This window comes from Corvus kubaryi, unplaced genomic scaffold (genome assembly GCF_017639235.1).
Source record: "Corvus kubaryi isolate FWS band 111438036 unplaced genomic scaffold, C.kubaryi_AGA036_p1.0 37387, whole genome shotgun sequence".
Taxonomy (NCBI): domain Eukaryota; kingdom Metazoa; phylum Chordata; class Aves; order Passeriformes; family Corvidae; genus Corvus; species Corvus kubaryi.
The window spans coordinates 13076889-13098373 of NW_024581129.1; the positions used below are offsets into that span (position 1 = coordinate 13076889).

Genomic DNA, 21485 nt, shown 5'->3' on the forward strand with positions numbered 1-21485 from the left:
CAGTCACGAATGCAAAATGACCAAATAAGAGTAATGCTTAGTCCTGGTTTCCTAGAAATGGTCATCTTCAGAAACACAGGACTGCAAAAGTTTGAACTAATTTTTCAAAAGTTGGTGTGAAAAAGCAGGGTGGGAGCACAGAATGAGTAGCTGGGTCCCATTGAGTTGCAGTCCTGATCTGTGGCTTCAGGGCACCATCCCTCAGCCCAAACACCACCCACCAGAAGAGGAAAGGAGGAATTGTGTCCTGCTGTGAGGTTCCTCACTGCAGTGCAGGAGGGAGGGCATCGAGGCTCCTCCACCTGCCATCGGCTGTGGTGAGACACCTGGTGTTTCTGCAGAGCCCGTTTTTGGGATGTCCTTCTGTGGGACTTGCCAACATCCCCAGAACTCCTGCAGCTCAGAACTTTCCAAGGTGACTCATGGCTCAAGGTGTCCGGAAAATGGGATTTTTCCCATGTTAAAAATGAGCTGCTCACCAAAACTGTGGTGACCAAAGGTTCAGACTATGGGATGGGATGAAAGTTTCTGGAAGAGCTCTTCAGGTAGAATGCATTGGAATTTTGTGGTTGTCAGCTTCATGAGTCTTTTATCTCTTGGATTTGCTAATACTGTGTCCCAAACAGGTGCTTCCTTGGTAGTGCAGGGGTTTGGAGGAGTTTCCCATGCCACCAGGGAGTTTGAAGATGCACTTATTTCTGGGGCACCCTTGCAAGAAGAGGCATGCCTGGATTCTATCACAGCTTCAATTCTTTTGAGTAAAAATTTTCTTCCAGAAAATGTCAGTGTCATAAAAATTCAGTGCTGGAGCTGGAGAAGGTGGTAGCAATGAAAACTGATGGTTTGATCATCTTCCCTGTTAAACTGGGAGCTGTTCCAGCCACGCTGGAACTGCTAGCAGGCTTGGGAAGACCATGTCTCTCAGACCTGCCAGTAGAGTGTTGCGCAACTTATTCCCTCCAGTGCAAATTTAAATTCTACAGAATTAGTTGCCTAGCGGCCTTTCATCTTCAATGAAGTTTCCTTCTTGCCTTAGTGGATTTTTTCCCATGCTTGATGATCGGTGAGCTCTTCCTCCCACTGTGGGACCTGAAGGTGATGCAATTCTTCCCCAGAGCACACCAACCCTGGGATTTTTGCATAGAGCAAAGAGTAGTGTGTTTGGCAAAGGTTGGGGACTTTGCATCTTTGATTTAAAATTGAAATAGCCATCAGGGGAAATTGTGTGAGGGAGAGTGGGGATCCCAGGCTGGAAGGAAAAGAATGCTCTTAGGGCCTCAGAATACAGTGGGAACTCCACACAGAGCAAGAGGAATGAAGAGGACCTCACCTCTCTGCTCACTTACATTGAGGCTCCAAGATCTGATGGTGCCAATGTCTAAAGTGCTGGGTGCTTGGTCAGAGGAGTTAGAGATTTGGGGATGGCTGGGATGCAGCCAGGACAGCATGCAAAATAAACCCAGAACAGGTAGAAGGAAACCTTAAGGAAGTTCTTGCTGTTTTTCTACGGCAGTTTAGGCCCTTGTCAGCATTACCAGAGTGTGCAGTGATCAGCAGAGGGCTTTATGCAAAGAAAAAGCAGCTGGTCAGGCTGACTTACTTGGGTCACTGTGATCTCTGTTATAATTGTTCCCTGTGTGATTATTTTGAGGGTTGAACAACTGAGAGCTGCAGAAGAGACATGCAGCTTTATTTCTGCAATGTATGAAATGTTCTGTGTTCATTTCAAAAATGCTTATTGCTCTTTCTGTCTTAAAAAATGAAATAAAATTCTGGAAGGCTGCAGGAATTTTTGTGAAGTCTAACTTTAAATGCTCACCTTTCCTTTTATCACCCTTATCAGTGCATAGAGCTCAGTATGTGAGGTTTTTAGCTGACATTTCAAATCGCTCTGAGGGTGCCTTAATCCCTTTTAAAGCAGCCTCCCCTCCCAGATCAGAAGTGACCGGTTTTTTTTGTTAGACTCCATGTTCCTTTAATGTTTTCCTCCTAATAGATGTTGAAAGCGTTCTTCAGAGGCACGGCACAAAACATTCGAATAGTGATACGAGCCAGCTGAAGAGAGTTGTCAGGGAGAGAGAACATTAGGAGAAGGATTGAATACAGATGGATTCCTCAAAAGTAATGTAACCTGTTATGATTGCTTTGAAATCCTATACCCTTTCCATCTCCTTACGCTTACCAAAAGTTTATATTTGCATTGAAGTATTAGAGGCAGAGCTAAAATGGAAGTAATCCCTGCTGTATACATACTTAAGCGTGTAATTTTAGCTAAATACAACAGTTGTGACCAAACCTGCATCCTCAGTGGGAAGACCACAGCTGGAGAGTGTTGTGGGAGAGCCCAGCCATCCCGTTTCCTCCAGAGGTGCCAGGGACCACCCAGGACCCATCTGCTCCCTCTTGGTTCCTTCAGCCATCGCAGTTCCACACCCAACAACCTCTACAGGTGCTCTCTGCTGCTCTGTCTTTATATCAGCAGATACAAAGGAGAAATGGATTGCCCTGTGCATTTTATTCTATCTGAGTGCTTTCTTAATATACTGCTAGAATAATCCATGCCCCTTCCAGAGAGTCCTGGCAAAAGGTCCACTAGAAGTTGGTGCTGTATTTTAATTGGGTTGTCCAAAAATCATCCTTCTCTTTGCCCTCAGGGAAGGCCTGAGCTATCCATCATTCCTGCCTCAATTTAAGAGGTTGTCTCAGCCTCCATCAGACGGCTGTCATGTCCGATTTGACAGGAGAGTTGCACTGCACAGCGCTCCTTTAATGTTCAGAACTGACCGTTCTGTACAGGGAGAACGGCTGAAGGGGGGCTGGTGAGGTTTTCACTTATTATCCCTTGCTTTTTAGGGTGAACTTGTTCAAATTATTTTCAGTACTTGCCCTAGAAAGCTGTTCTGAAATCTGATGGAATATAGAAATGAGTTTGCTCCAGTGCACATCTGCAGCGACTGACAGAAAGTTTGCGTGCTAGAAAGTATCTGTGGTGATTCACCATCCCAAATCTCCCTTTGTGCTCGTCCCCAGCCGACTCTGTATTGTACCCAAGCGTGGAGAAGCCTCACAAGGCTCCCTTCTGCCAAACAGCCATGAAAAACCTCAACTGGCTCAGTTTTGAATGCTCTTTGCACCATTCTGCAACTATACTGAGCTTCATCATCCAAGGAGAAATAGTTTGGAGTTTTGGTTGGTTTGTGGCACACAAAGTATTCATTTTCTCTTTGTGAGAGTTGGAGAGTAATTTGTTTCTAACTGACCCCATAATGGACCTGAAACAATATAATTTTTCCTAGTGACCACTGAATATCCATGATCCCTTGAATTACAAGGAAAATAGGTTGTGTGCTGAGGACCCAAAGGGCAGGTGAACAGGAGCTGGGTGAGCAATACATTAGGTGAAGGCTGTAGCCCTGTCCAATTCAGGTTTTAAAATACTTTGGTAACGCTTCCATCCTGGTACACCACTTGCCATCTTTTACATAACAGCATCTGAAAACCTCTGCTTTAAATGGGCTCTTTGCCAGTCCCAGTTCATGTAGTGCCTGTCCTGCGTTTGTACTCCATACAAATATACACAAACTGCCAGATTTTCCCTTTGCTGGTGTCTTCCTCACCTCTGGTCCCTCCATCTGTGTGTTTCTCATGGGTTTCCTTGTCTTATGAAAATATAAACTCATCAGGGCAGGGGCTGTTTTCTGTTGTCTGTAGGACTTTAACCACTGCAGCAGAACCAGAAATGCTTTTCTTGGCGGAACAGGGAAGCACACATTGCATGATGTGCCCTCCATGGAGATGTTTGCTCAGGGCCCATTGCAAACCACATCAACCAGGTGCCGATTACTGAGTTACTAAGTAAAAGATGATGCTGATGAGCTTTGTGATCTGAACTGAAGCAGGACTCTGATTTTCAGGGCTTGGAAAACACAGAAATTCATCAACTTCAAGATATCTTGAAAATGCTCCTCTTCATGCAGAGGGGCAGGCAGGGAGAGCAGGGGATTAAGTGCTGTTTGGTTGATGTGAACATTTCAGTTTGTTCCTTCTTCTGGCAAATTACAAAATGACTTGCAGGAGAACACAATGCCTGCATGGCCTGTCTGTCCTGCAGGGTGGCAGAGCTGGAGGCATGTTGGCAGTGGTGGCTTTTCTATGCTGGTGGCAGAGTCAGCATGAAGGAATTCTTGCCTGCTTGGTTCACAGGCTGCTTCACCATCAATGCAGGTCTCCTCCTGAGCAAGGAACTCACTTCCCAGGTTAGCTCATGCAGGCAGCCTCCCTTCCTGATGTTTTGCTGAAGAGAAGGAGGCTGGCCTGCATGTGTACTTGAATAACAAGGCATGGGTTGTGTACAAACCAGCCTTCATAGATCCATGAGCAGATTGTCCACTGGAAAAGCTGGTGTGATTAGGTGGTCCTTCCTAGTGGAATTTGCAAGTGTCTGATGTACCTCAGTGCAACACTGGAGGTTGGCTTTAGGTAATGTGCTATGAGCAACAGCTGTTTCTTTGCTTCACCTCCTTGCCTCTACAAATATGTTGGAGTAAAGAGGGATGTTAAAGTAAGCATAGAATGGGTGAGCTGTGCTACACATCCCTCCCTGCTGGAAGAGCAGAAGACTGTTTTGACTAAGAAAAACACTGTCTTACTATCTAGGTATTGCTTTTAGATGCTCATAGAATGACAATGCTAAGCAGCTGGCCCATGGACTCCGTAAACCCTGATGGAAACACGACTTCTTCCCTATAGTCTCATTCCCTCCCTTATCTCTAACAGTATCATCTTCATTACTCAATGAATTCCCTTTTTCTTCCAGTTAGGAGTCAAATTGTTCATGGCTCTATCAGTGCAACTTATTGTTAACACAGCTTATTCTGTAGCCCGTTGTGGAGGCTGGGGCTCCAGGCAGAGTCTTTCTGCCTGGTCATGCAGAGCATGATCAAGGTTGTGTCCTTCTAACTTGACTCTCATTTTTCTCTCACAGGCATGGGTCGTGGAGAGAGCCTGTTAACCCCTACTATGTCAACACGGGCTATGCTCTGGCACCAGCCACCAGTGCCAACGACAGCGAGCAGCAGAGCATGTCCAGCGACGCCGACACCATGTCTCTGACAGACAGCAGTGTGTAAGTAACTCCAGCCTGGGGGACAGCCACGTGTGCCTTCAGCAGTGCTGCTGTTGGGTTGTTCTGGGAGAGAGGCTTTGCCACAGCTGGGCTTGGGGGGAATGTCTGAATAGACCACGGTCATGATCATTCTCTCTTTTCGGTTACTTTGTCACTGTGCAAGCTACCCAGCTTTGCCAGTCTTGGGAACATTTGCAGCATAAAATACTTTGAGTGATCTAAAATAAATGGTGTTTGGTCAGAGTTTCTGCAATGTTTCGTAAGCCAGGTGCAAGAATTGGTAATGTTGGATGACTTTGTAGTAACTGATTTGAGATACGTTATCTTCTGAATGTTAGACTGAGCCTTCTACTTACCTGGGTATTTCTCTCGAGGTTTTATGCTGCCAATTCACAGAATGGGTCAGGTTGGAAGAGACCATCTGGTCCAACCTCCCTGCTCAAGCAAGGTCATCCTAGAGTAGCTTTCACAGAATTGTGTCCAGATGGTTCCGAAATATCTCCAGTGAGGTAGGCTCCACAACCTCTCTGGACAATCTGTTCCAGTGCTTGATCACTGCACAGGGAAGATGTTCTTCCTCATGTTCAGGTGGAACTTCCTGGGCATCAGTGTCTGCCTGTTGCCTCTTGTCCTGTTGCTGGGCACCACAGAGCAGAGCCTGGTCCATCCTCTGAAACCTTCCTGCAGATAGGAATTGATGAGGTCCCTTCTCAGCCAGCTCTTCTGGAGGCTAACCAGGCCCAGTTCGCTCAGCCTGTCCTCATAAGAGATGCTCCAGTCTCTTTGTTGCTCTCCTCTGGACTCACTCCAGGAACTCTGTGTCTCTCTTGCCCTGGCGAGCTCAGAAAACGACTCAGCACACCAGATGGAGTAACAGCTCAGCCTGTGATGGCTCTGCAGAAGGATTGGTGTCTGACCAGTTCTAGTTTGTCTGGTGACCACTGCACTTTAACACAACTTGTGCTGATAAGCCCCAGCCAAATATGTTTTCCCTTTCTGTCTCTCATGACAGTGCCCTGTATCTCACCCACGAGATGCCTTCCTTAAAGATGGTCTGCAAAGGAAGAAAAAAGGGGTTATGAGATTTTGTTGTGACTGCATCTCTGTGATAGGAAGAAAAGGATTTGGGGAAAAATATTCACTGTTTGGTCTGGTTTTTAGTAGTGCAAATGCAAAGTGTCTTTCTGTAGAGTAGAAACCCTTTGTTTCTTCAGGCGAGAGATGACAGGTTTACAGAATTAGGAGAGGGTTTTATTAATGGCAGTGCTGTAAACACAGAGTCCTCCAAGAGGCTCGTTTAGTGTCAGTGTGATTGTCAGGAGCTGTCAGACCTTGTTGAAGAAACTTTCCAGCCTGTGCCATGGATGCTGTTAATGGGTGCTGTCACAGTTCCCCATCTGCCCTCAGTTCATACAGTGAGACTGGGAGTGTGCAATTTGGCCAGGGAGGTTCTGTGTCTGTGGTGGTCGCCCTGCCTGAGCCAGTAGCTTGCTTGTCTCTGGCTCCACAGAGGCTTGGGGCCATGTAGGAGCAGCTGTGAGTCCATTCTGCACCCTGACACCAGCTCCTCACACATTATCCACGTCATGTTATAAAATGGAGGAGGCAGGCCTTGGCCAAAGGGGCCTGGGAGGAGGAGGATGCCCCCAGGATAGAACCCTGTAGACAACTGCTAATTAAAGGCTCCATTTGATACAAATCCAGCTGCTCTGCCACATCCTTCTGCAATTCTTCATATTCATCAATTTATGTGGAGGAGTGCTCTGAAGCTAGCAGGAGTCGTGTAACTTCTTGTTATCAGGAGAGACAGATGTAAGAACTCTTCAAAATTAATTAGCTTTTAGCACTTCCTTTCCCACTGGTCCAGCAGACTCATGGGGCTGCACTGATGGTTATACCTGTGATAAGTTGTGATGATTTATGCCAGAGTTCTTCACCCTCCTAATTTTTATTTCGCTATCCACAGTTTGTTTCTTTCACAGGCAGAATAATTTCTTATTGGCCATCCTATGCTCCTTTTTCCTTTAGGCATTTTATCCCTCCTATGCCCACCATAGGCTGCTTCTAGGACTTTAATTACCACCAATATGTGCACTGCCTTCTGTTAATAACTAACCCAGTCTTAGTGGTTCATTTTAAGTAGGTTTTGAACTTCATAAGGGTAAACCTTCCTTTCTATGCCTCTCAAACTGGATGCATGCAGAATCCCAAATTGGGATTCTGGATGTACAGCCTTGACTTTTGGCTTACACAGACTCTTGTTTTCAGCACTTGCTCTTCATTACATGCTTTAAAACTCCAGCACCAGATTTTACTCGGTTCTTACATGGCACTGCTGAACCTATCTGCCTCCTGAGTTTCAAAGGAATTTTTGCAGAATTGCTCAAGGCAGCAAAAATGAAGAACAACCAGATGAAGTTAAAGAAGGGACTCCTGCTGCTTGACAAGACTTACATGTCTCAGTGCTTTGAATTTAGGCCTCCTCTGAGGAAAATGGCAATAAAAGCCTCGTTTGCTGATGAGCGAGGTTCTTCCCTCTGTGTGCTGTTTACACACAGCAGTCACCCTCAATAATGAAGAAATCTGGCTTCTGCTCCAAGGCAGCACGTGAACGAGGTGCAATCCAAGGCACAAACCTCCATCATACCCTCCATGAGAGGAAAATGTATCTGGACAATTGGGATGCAAACACTGGCTAGTTGAGGAATGCTAACAAACCAGGAGAGCAAGGCATGCTCTTCAGTGCAGGCCAGTGGAGAAGGCAGGCACCGAGTGTTTGCGGTGCTCTGCTGCACCAGTTCCCTTCCAAGCTTTGATGTTGGATTGATCCCAGCAACATGGGGTTTGGAAGTGGCTGCATGCGAAGCCTCTAGCAAAGACCTGAGTGATGCTCTGCCTGTCTGAGCTCCTGAGCTGGGGCGATTTTTTGGGAGCAGCCAGCTCACCAAACAGATTGTAAAACTGTGCTGTTACAAGCACACTTACCTAAAAGGCCAGCTTTCAACAGGATGTCTTTCCAGGCACTGGTAAATATTATTGTAATGGGTTGAATTTTTATGATGTTATCAGTCCCTGTTGTTGGAGTAGTTTGCTTTTTGAGTGGCTTAAAAAACATTGCTCTTAAGTGCCTGTGCTCTGCTGATTATTTTTCAGTCTTCCTGTGTCATAGGAATTCCTCTGCCCTTGTAGGCAAAACAGCTCTGGTCCTCTCTGCTGAAACCTGTTTTTATAATCAGCAGGGCAGCTGTGTTGTTTTAGCTGGTTTGTGTGGAGGCAAGGTCTGGGGAGGACACAGTGAGAGGCTCCGGCGAGCGCTGGCCCGGCAATGCTGCGGCCGCAGGTGGGACCAAGTCACTCACCGCTGATGTTCGGTGGAGGGTCAGTGGTAGGTCAGGGATTTGGGGCTCTGCCTGCCCCGTGGACTGCTCAGAGCCTGCCCCAGACTTGCAGCAGCATTTCCAGCAGTCCTAAACTGCTCTTGCTGTCTCAGATAACCCTTCTTGGGGATAGCATCTTCCCAAGTGGAGGAGGCGAGTCTGTGGGTGGGAGGGGTTGTCACAACTGAGGTGCTTGAGGCGAGTTAAGGCAACTGTAGGTAGGAAGGCAGAAGGCAGCAGCTGAAACCATTAAATCTCCATGTGATGTTCCAATTCAGATGCAGAAACACATTAGGTCCATATCTATCTTGATTTCTTCAAGAGCTTACATGGTAAACAAGAGGTAATGTCTCCTCTTTAGCCCAGTGTTGTGCTCCAGCTGAACAATACTCCTTCCTCTGGGTCTTATCATGTGTCCTGGCTTATCTTAGTTGGGAGACAGCTTTGCTTTCCCCCAGGCACTTGGGAAGCCCTCGGTGTGGTGCCTGAAGGGATGGGTAGAGAGATGCTCCTTCCCCAATTCCAGTCAAACCTGCTCCAGAGTAGGGATGGCCAATCCTCAGAACAAAGGGATTTAGGACAGTGGTTATTCCTTCAAAAAGTCTTGCAGATTAAATGCTGTTCCTTGGATGACTGGCCTTTAACCAAAATGCTTGGTGATTTTCACGTCATGCTTCTTTATGTGAAAAAAGTCTCTTGTGACAGAGGTGCTTTGATAAGAGTAATTGGTAGAAAATACCAGTTTGGCTGTGGATTTGTTTTCTGTCTTTCCTAAGGCTAGGGATCCAGAATTACCCCAAGTTTTCCTATATTTAAACCAGTTTAGCAGCTTTTTAATTTAAAAGATCCCAAATGATGATTTCCAATGTGTTAGGCATAATGGTTGGGTTTGAAGCCTGTCTGCAGAGGAGCAAAGACACCTCTGATCAGATCCAGCTGCAGAGCCACAGGCAACCCACTGCTCACCAGAGGCTCTTGCAGGTCAGTTTGGAGAGGAGAGGAAGCCTCCACATTTCCCCAACAGTAAACTCATTGCATTATCATTAAATAAACAATAGAAATACTCTTTTTCCCTTGTTGCATTTCAGCTCTGAGCTTTCTGGTGCTAAAGAAAATCACGTGATGAAACAAGGAAAAACAGTTTGGGAAAGTTTTATTCTAAAAGTAGATGTGCTGTAAAAAAGGTTTAATATTTTTTTTCATATATATATATATATATATTATTTCTCTATCTATTGAAAATATCTCAAAGCAAGCTACCTGACAAAAGGAAAACAAAAGTACGGTATTAGTTTTCCTTGCTTTCCCCCCATCTATTGAATAAGGTTTTGTTGGGATAAAATTAAAGTGCTTATCTTTGAATTTGCTTCCTCTGGTTGAGTTGGCACAGTACATTGAACGAAGGAATGTTCCAAGTTCAGAGGTGGCATTGGGGAATCTAGTTAAAATGACATCAAAGGCAGCACAGCGGGGCTGAACATGTGTTTGAAGCCGGATAGATTAGAGGCCATTATCAGCCTTTCGCTACTGTGCTGGGAACAAAAGTCGCTCTTTCCGCTGGGACTGCTGCTGGGGAGAATTAAAAAAAAGAGAGAGAGAGAGAGAAAGAAAGAAAAATTGCACTTTCTAACATAATGCCGCTTTCCCTGCAAATGGCCGTGTGGCTTTAGTGTGCGAGTTGTGTTCTGGCACCCGGGTTTTGTGCACTGGTTAAGCTGAAATGTTGACTATTGATGCTGACCAGCGACAGCTAAAATAATCCCTCAGGTTTTTTATTTTTCCCTCTGAAAACTTCCAGTTGTTTTGTTGCCATCCGGTCTAGAAAAGGCTGCATCACAATGTGGTGAAACTCTTTAACCGTTGTGACTCTCATCATTAAAGAAAATTAAGCCACCTAATGAACACTGTCATGTTCCCTGTACAGCAACATGTGGGGAAGTTGTCCTGCTCCCAAGCCGTGTCACTGCAGGCACAGCAGAGATGATGCTCCCAACACACTCTTCCTCCTCCTACATTACCTGCAGCCACTTACCAGAGCTGTAATTAGCCTGGCTCATTTTCCGTTCCCTCGTTTGTCTTCCTGGTAAAAAGCACTTGTCATTAATCATGGGTTTTGTTTTATTTTATTTTAATGGTATTTCATTTTGAATGCCTGGGTTACTGCATGAAATGAGGTTCTTCTGATGTAGGTTGGTGGCGATTCTGCCCGCACCTGCATTTCCAGGGAGCCAGCAGGGCAGCCAGCATGATGGGAACGGGAATGAAAGCTGATGGTGGCCATCCTCACACAGGCTGGTGCTTGAGACTCGGGAGGTTTGCAGGAAAAACACCACAATAAACTGTGTTTCTCTTGCCAAATGGCACCTTGACTTTAAAAATCTGTGGATGAAAAGGTTTGGTTTATGTTCTGGAGAAGCATCTGGGGAGAGGGATAGGTGCTAAGGACATTTGGCCTGTGCAAACATCTCATGTTGTGAGATGTGTCAGGACTGGCTCTTTTTCACAGCTGAGGGGTGTGGGGTTGGTAGAAGATGTGCCTGGAAGTTACGTGGTAGTTGGGACAAACTAAATCCCTCCATTCATTTCTACCCACCTCTGTGGTATTGCATGGCCCTCCCAAGCAGTTACCTCTACTGAATCAGGGAAATGTGTGAAATGAAAAACCTCCAAATTGCCAAGCTCCAGGCTGGCATTTGGTTTTGCATTCATTGATTTTCCCCAAAGAACCCAAGGTAAACAGGAGGTGGGTCTGTGTCCTTTCGTAACTGGGCTCCACTCACCCACCTTCTCCTGGTCCCTTGGGTGTGAGTAGGGTGGTGGCAATGCTGAGAACAAAAATGCATTTCCTTTCTTTGCCTGGAGTCACACTTAGGCAGTGATGCTTTGCCATTTGGGGTGCTTAGCAGAGACTGGTGCCTCTGACCCACTGACTCCTGTGTACCCAGGCTCATGGCAGAGATCCAACTCCTGGTCTGTCAGAACCAAGGATTGTGGCCACCACTGTCTCCTTCCTTTGCAGAGACCTCTGTCACCACCTCTTTCAGCACAGGCACAAAGCCAAGCAGTGCTGGTTCCCTTGGTTGTGACTGCCTGTGACATCCCTTCCTAACCTTGTCCAGCCTCCCCTGGGGAGGGGGCTGGTTCTTCCCTCCAGTGACCCCAGTATCAAGCCCATAATTTCAGATTGAGCTAGAGATCGCCTTGGGAGCAGTGGGGCTTATACCCCCTTGCTTTGATAAGCCATTTGAGCAGCTGTCTTGCTCTCTTAAAAATATATACCTTGTTCCCTGACCAGGTTCCCCTTGGAGCAGATGCTCACTGAGCTCCCACTCCTCCTTCTCCCCCCTCTCTTAGCCTGCCCTGTGGTTTAATGTGTACATTACAGGCTCTTTATAGAAAGCAACCAACTATAAAAGGTACCAGGATGCAGTCCAAGTCCTTCTCCCTGCCCTCTGCCTTGGGCAGCAGTCGCAGGAGCCCTACCTCACTCTGCTCCCAGTGGATGCTGTGTAAGTCCTCCTGGCCCCCCATGCCAGAGCTTTCTTTGATTCAGGGACCTGCGTGAGCATCGTTCCCCACATGGGTCCCTCTTACTCTGGGCATGCAAACATGAAGGGGTTTCTTACCGGCCATGCTGTGTCAGCAAGACTTAAACGAACATAATGTGTCAGAGAAAGGCACTAAAGCAGGGCATGTTGTTGTTTTATTCCAACAGAGATGGGATCCCACCGTACAGACTCCGAAAGCAGCATCGCAGAGAGATGCAAGAAAGTGCCAAAGCAAATGGACGCGTGCCACTACCTCACATTCCTGTAAGTAGCACTATCTCCTTCCCAGGGGTAAATATGCAAAATATGTGAGATCTCTAGCAGACAGTTGCTCTGCTTGTGCTCGAGTTTAATCCCCCTTAGTGCTGTATTCACTTGGGGATGCTTTAAGATGACATACATTGTGCTAAGAAAAGGCTTGGAGCCTTCTGCCAAACTCACCATCCAGGGCTGCCCAAAGCACAGGATTTTTCTTAACCATTCAGTCAGTAGCTGATTGTTTCTCCTGGATGAGAATGGAAGCACTGGCTGGCATTTATCTGCAAGCAGTTCCATGCCCTCAGGTGAGCTGGAGGTGTTTGTGGAAGGTGTAGGAGGCTGTTGGACATGGAGGCTGATGTAGCTCTCAGCCAAGGTCAGCTGGGGAGAAGTGCAATGGTCCCCAGCAGTATTTCTGCACTGAGCAGCCAGAAGAGCTGTAACCTGTTCTCAAGGACTCAGCAAAGCTCACCCGGGGACACGAGGCAGGAGAAAAAAAATGGTGCAGGAGTATTTCATTTATCTGGCACTGTCTCCTTGGTTGCTCCAGGTGATCAAACAGCCTTTGGAAGATGAGCACAACTGCTAGGGCTCTGCATTACCATCTGCAGCTCTGCTTATTATTGTTTTCTTTTTGTGAGAAGTTACAGGTGACATTTAATATCTAGTAGGGAATAAAGGTGCTTCTTTCTCCTTTGGACAGCTGGACTCCAGCACAAATCAAATAGGGAAAGAAAAAGCTTCCATCTGCTTTTTCCAGAAGTGCCTTCAAACTTGACGCAGCTGTTCCCATCCTGCCTGCTCAAAGCAGCACAATACCAGCAGAAATACACCCTTGTTTTAATCTGATTTAAAAGTAAAAAACCCACACCAAAACCACCACTCTTTGTTTTGCCTTTTAAATTAGATTATTTTCCTTAGATTTAAGAGGGTCTCCTGTGCTTTGATCACTGGGTTGACAATAAAAGCCCTGGCTGCGGACGCTCATAGCCATCCTTGCTCAGTCACCTCTCTTTTCACACAGTTGCTTTCACAGTGTGGTTGCTGTTGAAAAGGCTGGCTGGGTGCCTTTTTATTTCACTTGATGCCATTTTTACTGTAAGCATGGCTTTGTTAGAGTTGAAGTTTGAAAGCTTGGCCTTTATTTTTTGTTGTTACTGTTGTTGCTGTTCCCCAACAGTGTGAACTATTGACTGAATATTCTCCAACTTCAAAGCTTGTCAGTAGCTTTACCTTTTGGATAAAAATAATAGTGGCTTTCTGTTGGATGGTGTGCACTAGCAATGCCTCAATGAACTGCAGGTTATAAACTCAGAGTGTGGAGCATTAAATATGTATAGTGAGCTCTACTTTAACGAACTTCCATCTGCCAAACATTTCTTTTGTTGAACTGAGTAAGTGTCATTCCAGCAGCAGTTCCTTGCAGGCTAATTAGTTTTACTTAGCATTAAATTTTATCGACCTTTTTGGAAACCAGTTTTAAAAATGGGGTAAAAAACAAGGTTTAAATTGCCCACCTGCTGCTTATAAATTTTTATATTATCCTACTTACCTACACAGTCTTTTAGAGTTACATATTCCTCCTAAACTACACACAGATGCTTCACAAGGATTTTTTTGTGAAACATCCACTGTTCCCATTAGGTTCTGCACTGTAATTTTAAGTCCCAAGGAAAAAGGCATCTTGACACATATTTGTATGGGAGTGGAGGACTGAGAAGTTGAGTTAGTTCTAGTCTTTCTCCAGGGAATAAAAGTTTAGTTCAGACACTCTGGCACCTCCTGCCAGCCAATTACTGACACAGAATTGGCATCGACTTCAGAGAGGCACTGCTCTGCCCTTGCTTATCAATCAGCCAAGAAAGGAGAAGGTAATTAGACAATGTGTTTTGACAACACCAGTGTGAAATGTTATAAAGTTACTCTTTAAAATTCAGCTCTAACTGCACACTCTTTGAATTAAACAGCTCAAATTAGCAAGGAGCCATGCAAATGTTTCTTGAAATGTTGCCTTCTGAAGCCAGTGCTTGGGCTATCCCGCAGCCCGTGGCTAAATCAGGCTGGACCTGGGGTTAGCTGCTTCCAAACGTGTGGCAGTGATGAAATCACAACCTTTGAGTGAAGGTCTTTATGGACTCCTATCTCTGACATTGCCAGAGTCCATGCTGATAGCGCCTGCAGAATGCACAGCATGTTTTCCTACTGATAATAGGGAACCTCCTACTTCCGAAAGTCATTTCAGAAGTCCTTTACAGACCTTCCCATTCCCTGACAAGTGAGTTATGGGGCTATTATGCAAAATTCTGAAAGGACTTATATTGCTTTTAATAGCAGCACTTGTAGTTAGGTCCAGAAGCTATAAACTGCAGTGATTATATGTTCAGAGGAGGCTGCCCGCTGGTCCCAGCAGCTATGCTGCCTCCAAGTAGTGACAGCGTGTGCTGGCTATGTGGGACACCCTGCTCAGCAGCAGGACACACTGTGTGGATGGCCCTGATCTGTATCTTCCACACTTAGCAGCTCACATCTTCCACACTTCCCCAGTCACCAGTGCTCTTAAGTTTGGAAAAGTTGTGTTCTGTGAAGTGGCGCTCTGCCCAGGAATGCAGTGGGGGAGGATCTCCAGCAAGCAGTGAGACCTCTGGTTTGTGCCTCTGGCAGGAACACATTACACAGAGAGTGAGTGTTGCTTTCATGTGGTTTTCCATCTCTCTCTTGGATTTGAGCAGAGTCTTGGAGCGCTAAGGAAGGAAAGAGCAAGCAAGTTCCCAAAGCAAGGGAGAAAGCCCAGAGCATCCCAGGCTGTACCTGGCTCTGGCATTCATCCATTCCCAGGAGAGGATGGGAGATCCTCTTTTTCCACAGCAAATTCAGAAAAATCCAACCTCAAGCATTAGACCTGGTGCTTGGTTGGTTTGTTTAACTGCATAAAGAAGCCATTTTATGATGTTCTTGCTGTAGCCTGAACATCGGACAGGAGCTCTCCTTTCCTGCCCCACAATCAAGGATGCTGCAGGGTGGCTTTCGTGGTGTTCCTGGGTAGAACAGAAGGTTTCGAGTGACTTCTGTGCTGTGCTGTACAAGTGAGGAGTGCACAGGGGGAGCCTGGCCTCGTGCTGCCTGGATAACTGCAGCTAAATGAGCTTTCTGCTCCTGTGAGTTGGGAACCTGCTCGGAATTCCCATCGGCTGTTTTCTGCCATTTTCCTCAAATGCCTTGCCACAGCGGGACTCCTTGCTAATCCCTGAATGCTGCTGAAGTGGATGCTGAAATCCAGCTATCCGTGAGCTCTGCCACAAGTGTTTCTGGTATGGAAATACCATTTATCTGTTAAAAATTTATGTCACAGAGGAATGCATTAATCTAAGAAACATGGATGTTCAGAAGTTCTTTTCTCTTGGCTTCTCTAGCCTGTCATCTTCCTTTCATTTCCAAGACTGACTTGTGATCTAACAACAGCCCCTCAGGCATCATGGAGGCGTCAAATCTCTTGTAGAAGAGGGAGATTTATCAGCACAGAATTCTTTGGCCCAGTCACATCTGTCAGAAACAGTTCAGCCCAAACCACAGATCCCTGGAGCTGGTTAGGGAACCTCTACCCAGTATAATGTTGAAAAACTTCCTGTTTCATCTCAGAGCAGTTGAGGCTGATGCTTCCCAAGGGGAACCTGCAAACTGCAGTGAGATTCTTCCCTTTCAGCCTTTTCACATTTCGGATGCCAGTGTGTTCTGATGTGTAGCTTGGTCCTTATGCCTCTGTTTCTCAGGGAAGGTGAAATCCGTCAAAACCCAAGAGCTGTATCTGCCTCATGGAGCAAAATCCATGGAATTCCTGCTCCATCAGCTCCAAGAAAAGAAGGGGAAAACGTTAGAGCAGCTGCCTAGTAGAACAGCTGGAGAGCTTGTGTATGTCACATGTTTTAGCAGGCTGCTTCTTCACAAAGGTACCAGAGCTTCAGACACTTCATGTGTCAAGGACAATGTTCTAGTGTAGGTACCCCAATAAATCCTTCTTCAGAGCTGTCACAATGAAAGATTGCTCCATCTAGACCAGTTCAAGCAATTTCTGTTTTTCCCAATCCACCTGGCATTCAGTCTCCCATCTGTTGTCCTCTGCAGCCTCTCCAACTCAGCGTGGTTTGGTTCTGGACAGACCTATCTAACTAGTGCCATTAAATAAAACATTCGACAAAACAGCTGTAGATAAACAGGTCTTTAAAATGAAGCACTTCCTTTCTGAATTGTTGATGTAGAATGTCCAGAGACCTCATTGTGGTCCAGATTGAAGGGCTGGATCCTCAAAAACCAGCCAGCTCTTGGAGAGTGCTGCACCTTTTACTTGGATCAAAAGCTCTTCTGATTTCAGAACAATAAGCAGCTTACTTACAGCTCCCTTGGCAGGACTCTGTATGCCCATGGGAAGCTGGGGGCTGGTTCAAAATCCTGAAGCCCTGAAGGATCCTGCTCCGGGCACAGGCTCAGCCTGGCTGGTCTTTGATGGAGCGTATTTCCCCCGTCTTCCTTCTGAAGTCAGGCCCATCATTTGATAAAGGCTTCAAACACTTTGTTGTCTTAAGCCTTTTGAACCAGGTCAGTGCAATCCATGTTTGCTGTCTAGGGAGACAGAGAGAGCCCTCAGCAGTTATCTGTATTGTTTCAGCACAGGAAATTTGCATTCATTATTCTGCAATACTATTAGTTTTGGGGAAGTCTGTGTAGCTCATCCTTTGAGCTAGGAATAAAGTCAGAGCCATGGTGATGTTCAGAGCATCATCCTGCTCACCAGCTCTCTGAGTTACCCTTACAGGTACCCACCAGCACAGCATAGGGCATGTGCAGCTGGTATCCATGGGGTGAAGTGGGGTTTATTTCAGTTGCACTGATCTCAGATGCTCAGGGAGACCCTTGCGGAGGGAGCTGCATCTCGCACCCTCAAACAGGCTGCTGAGGCCCTCTGCAAGCTGTTGTGCTGAGTGGGAAGCTCCAAGGACAGGGCAGTGGGTTTTGCAGATGCAACAGTTTTTCAAAGAGAGAGGGAAACAAGTTCATCCTAAAGATTCTTGGGTTCGATTATTGTAGTTTCTGTAGTCGAGATTCAGTCACCTCCAGACTTTGAGAGATCGTGGATAAACGTGCTGAGGTATTAGTTGTAAAAGACCCAGAATCATCTTATTTTGAGTTCCCTGGATACAGCAATGATTCCAAATATCTTCAGATCCTTACCATTGCTGGGCCTGCAAGGAACCACCTCATTGTGACAGGACTTGGACACTCAAGTTAGCAAACTTCAGCCACTGCTGCCACAGGCTCAGGAGAGACTTTGGTTTGGGATGCTGCCTTGCATCAAAGGCTAGGAAAACAAAGGGTAATTCTTTCCCAGTTGTGCTTTTCTGTGGTAGCTGCACCGAGGAGACCCAAGACCGTAAGTGCTGAGCTCCCAGCTGCCTCTTATGAGGCTCATTAAGTGTCTAACGGAGCAGGGCTTGGTGCTGCCATCTATAAACAACCGCAGGGAGAGTTGGCATCCTGAGGTGGCAGGAGGGAGGGAACACGTCACCCAGCAGGTTGGGACTTGTCAGGCAAGGGAGAGAATTCCCTCCTTGGGAATTGCTGGTGTGGTCTCACAAGGAAGGATGGTGATGGTCACAGGGTTGGGGTTTCTGAAGGAAGCAGGATCCCTTAGCCAGAAGTGCTCCCCTGGGCTATGCAGGGGAACAGGGAGACATCCTGAGAAGCTCCTCAGGGAGTAACAGAGCAGGAACCAGCTCTGCCACATCTTCCCCTGTCCTGGAGCACATCTGGAGCCCATTTCTGGACTACACAAAGGTGAAACATGCCACTTCGGCCGCTCTGCCAGTATTTCAAGACTGAACATCATTTTTGTTAATGAAAATCTTTTTCTGCAGTTTATTCTCTTGTGATAAAGGCCACTGGTTTGCAGGGCTGGAGGTCCTGTTGGCACTAAAGACATTGTCATCCCAGGGTGGTGACATCACCTCACACATGTTGTGCCCTCTCCATTGGCTGCAAGGATGACGGGAATGGTTGGTTGGGGCTGTTCCCAGCTCAGATGGGTCACTGGGATTGAGATTTGCTGGCAGGCTCAGGAAGACCCATCCCTCTTGGCAAACAAAACAAGCAGTGCTTTAACTGGGACCTCTGCAACCCAGCTGGGGTGTCATGAAAGAGTCTTCAGCTTCTCAGTGCCATCAGTGGGTTCTTAGTGCCTCTGGTTTTCTTCCCTGCCTTCTGGCTGGCAGAGACAGAAAAGCCAATGTGATTTGCATGCTTTTGTCAGGTTTTGAGGCAAAGCAGCATTTTAGTGTTCTGCTTTGATCTTCTGTCTGGCCTGGGATAAATTCGGGTGGTCTCTCATCCTCCTTTAAAGTTTTCAAGCTCGATGTCTGCTTCTGCTGCTGCATTTGTTCTTTTGCTATGAATTATCTCACGTCTTCACATTTAATTTTATCTCTGGTCCTATAGAGTGTATATTTCTCTCATGTTAGTATTGAAATATTGGAATGCAGAGTTTTATGCTGTTGAATTTTCCAACTATTTTTCCTCCAAATTAAATTTTTATCTCTGCTGTGTCATTTTACTTTTTCTACTATTTAAAAAAATAATACAGAAAGGATAAAAATGAGGGGGAAAATACAGCAGCTGATAGCTTCATACTTCACTACACAAACTTCTTATCCTAGAACCCAGGAATTTAGGGACGAAGTAACAGCATAAGGAATCAAGAATGTCCTTGAACTGCCATAAATATTCATTTATTCACCCAGAGCGGGCAGAAAAATGGCACCTCTGTGCTTGTAAGAGTGCTGTATTGATAAAGCAAGCAGGGAATCTTTGACGGCTCTGAAGAGCTGAGATGCAATCCTGTAGGATCTTCCACCAAGAGAGGATGCTTTGTGGGAATTGGGACCTTTGTGGCTGTGGGCTAGATTTGCAGAGATTGACTGGCATACACCGATCCTCCTGGGATAAGCTGAGTAAGTGTGCACCAGAGTCCTCCCTTCTACCAAACTGAAAGCATAACTGCTATAAACAGGGGGTTGGAGGGGTTGAAAGGTCTGTACATCATTTTGCCACCCTTTGAGACCAGGATATGCCTGTTGACCGTGTGTCCATTGGGAGAAAAGCACACACTTCCATCCCTGAGTGGAATTTGGTGCCGAAAGAGCTTTTTGAAACCTTTCCCTTAGGTGGGGTGGTGTGTGGAGCTGGTGCCAGCTGAGGAACTTGTGGAGGTGGTGGCTCAGCTTCCAGCCCCCAGGTCTTGGGCTGCACCTGAGTGCCTGCCCGCCTGTCCTCCCCCAGCTCCCACCAGAACGACTGGCATTTCCAGTTATCAAAGGCTCCCAAAGAAACGTGGGATTTTAATGCATCCTTTGCTAAGCCGTGCTGTGTTCTCCCTGCAGCGTACCTACCGAATGCCAAAGGATATCCACGTGGAACCAGAGAAGTTTGCTGCAGAGCTGATCAACCGTTTGGAGGAAGTACAGAAGGAACGTGAAGCAGAGGAGAAGTTAGAGGAGCGCCTTAAACGCGTTCGAGCGGTCAGTGACATTCTTACCTCCTCTGCCAGCCTGGGACTCAGCTTACCCTGTACCACAGGGAGCTTCCAGCTGCTGTGGAAGCAACTGGGGTGGCCAGTTCCATGCTCTGCTGCCGTGGTCATCACTGGCACAGGGCTCCTGGAGGCTCCTGGAACCCCCAGAGCTTCCACGATGCTGTTCCCCCATCCATGCAGGGCTCTGTGAGCTCCTGTGCTCCCTCCCTGTGGAAGATACCAGCCATGGCACAGCAGTGCCCACTTCTGCCATCACTCAGGGGCTGTGGATGCTCTGCATCACCTTCTTTGGCACCCTGGCTCTCCTGATTTTGTGAGCAATCCCTAGGGACTGTGTAAGAGGGGTTCACCTTCCCGTAGGAGGTTTTGTGTGATCCCTATTTCCCCCATAAATGGTAACCAGATGACAGGTGATGTTGTGCTTGGGGGTGTTTGTGTCTGCCATCAGGCCATTTCTACCACAACCAAAAGGGTTCTGCCCATCAGTGCCTAGCACACCCTAGAAATTTTGGAAGTGGTCAGGTGTGGCATTGAAAAACCCTCTCCTGGGCAGATGAACACACTGACTCCACTGGGATACCTAGCCATTGGCACTGAGTGCTGTGAGCCATGGTACTGCTGGGGCCCCTCAGAGCCTGAGGATTTGTTAGATGAACTGTGGGAGATGTGCAAGGCCTTTAGCTCCACAACAAGCTCCAAGAGGGAGAGAGTGAGATCCTGTCCATCTGCTATTACCTGTGTGAGACCCCTGTTCAGCCGTATTCACACCATAGCTTTTCTTCTGAGACACTGCATCTCATGGGTACCTGCACATCTTGTGGTAGGGATAGAGGAGAGATCCCAGAGGACACCGGTGTTACTGAACATCACTAGTTCAGTGTAGCTACAGGCCTGTGTGCCAAAGTTTTGGGGATCTGCACTATTAGCTGCTGTGGCCCTCAGGTGAAGGCTCTGGGCTCCGTAACCTGCAGCCCTCCCTTAAAGCAGAGGTGTTGGTGCCTGGCTCAGCTGGCTCTGTGCTTTCAGGGAAGTTGAGCTTCTGGGGCCCCAGGAAAGAACCTTCAGCCCCAATGGAGTATTTTAAAATGCTCATCTAGTAGCTCCCTAAACAGGAAAAAACTGTAGGTTTTAGTGTTGGCTTTAAACTGCGTCTGCATTTCAAATGCAGAGAACTGAGGAAGGCAGAAAGATCTGCAAGGTCCCCTCCAGCTCCAGGTGTTTTCCAGCAAACTCCCTACACCTCTGCATCCAGCCAGAAAAGGCCAGCCAGGTGCTATTTTGGGATTAGATTCCTGTTCTTCTGGAATTGCACTGTTTTCCTGTTTGGTGACTATTGCTTTCTAGGCAAAGACAGTGTAATCAGCAGCATCTTCTGCTAACACAGTCCTAGAACACTCTTCTTCCTCCTCTTGCTATGGCTCCATTGCAGCCCCCACCTGGACCAAATTACATTATCCCAGCCCTCTGCCTCCTTGAAGAAGCTGCCAGTAGCAATACCATAAAATCAGCAAATACCTATGTGCCAGAGAATATATTTAAGTCTGTTTAAACACATTTTTGTGTGACTTAATCTATTTTTAAGCCCAGGACTCCCACTAATG

At 46.7% G+C, this 21485-nt stretch overlaps 1 protein-coding gene across 2 annotated transcripts in view; it reads left to right on the plus strand.

The window, feature by feature from the left end:
• AXIN1 (axin 1) overlaps nucleotides 1-21485 on the plus strand; it is a 68147-nt gene that overhangs the window by 32842 nt on the left and 13820 nt on the right. For both annotated transcript variants that reach the window (XM_042037261.1, XM_042037262.1), the window contains exons 2-4: nucleotides 4985-5125; nucleotides 12218-12314; nucleotides 19733-19870. In XM_042037261.1, the coding sequence (XP_041893195.1) occupies nucleotides 4985-5125; nucleotides 12218-12314; nucleotides 19733-19870 (376 nt within the window). The remainder of the gene's footprint in view (nucleotides 1-4984; nucleotides 5126-12217; nucleotides 12315-19732; nucleotides 19871-21485) is intronic.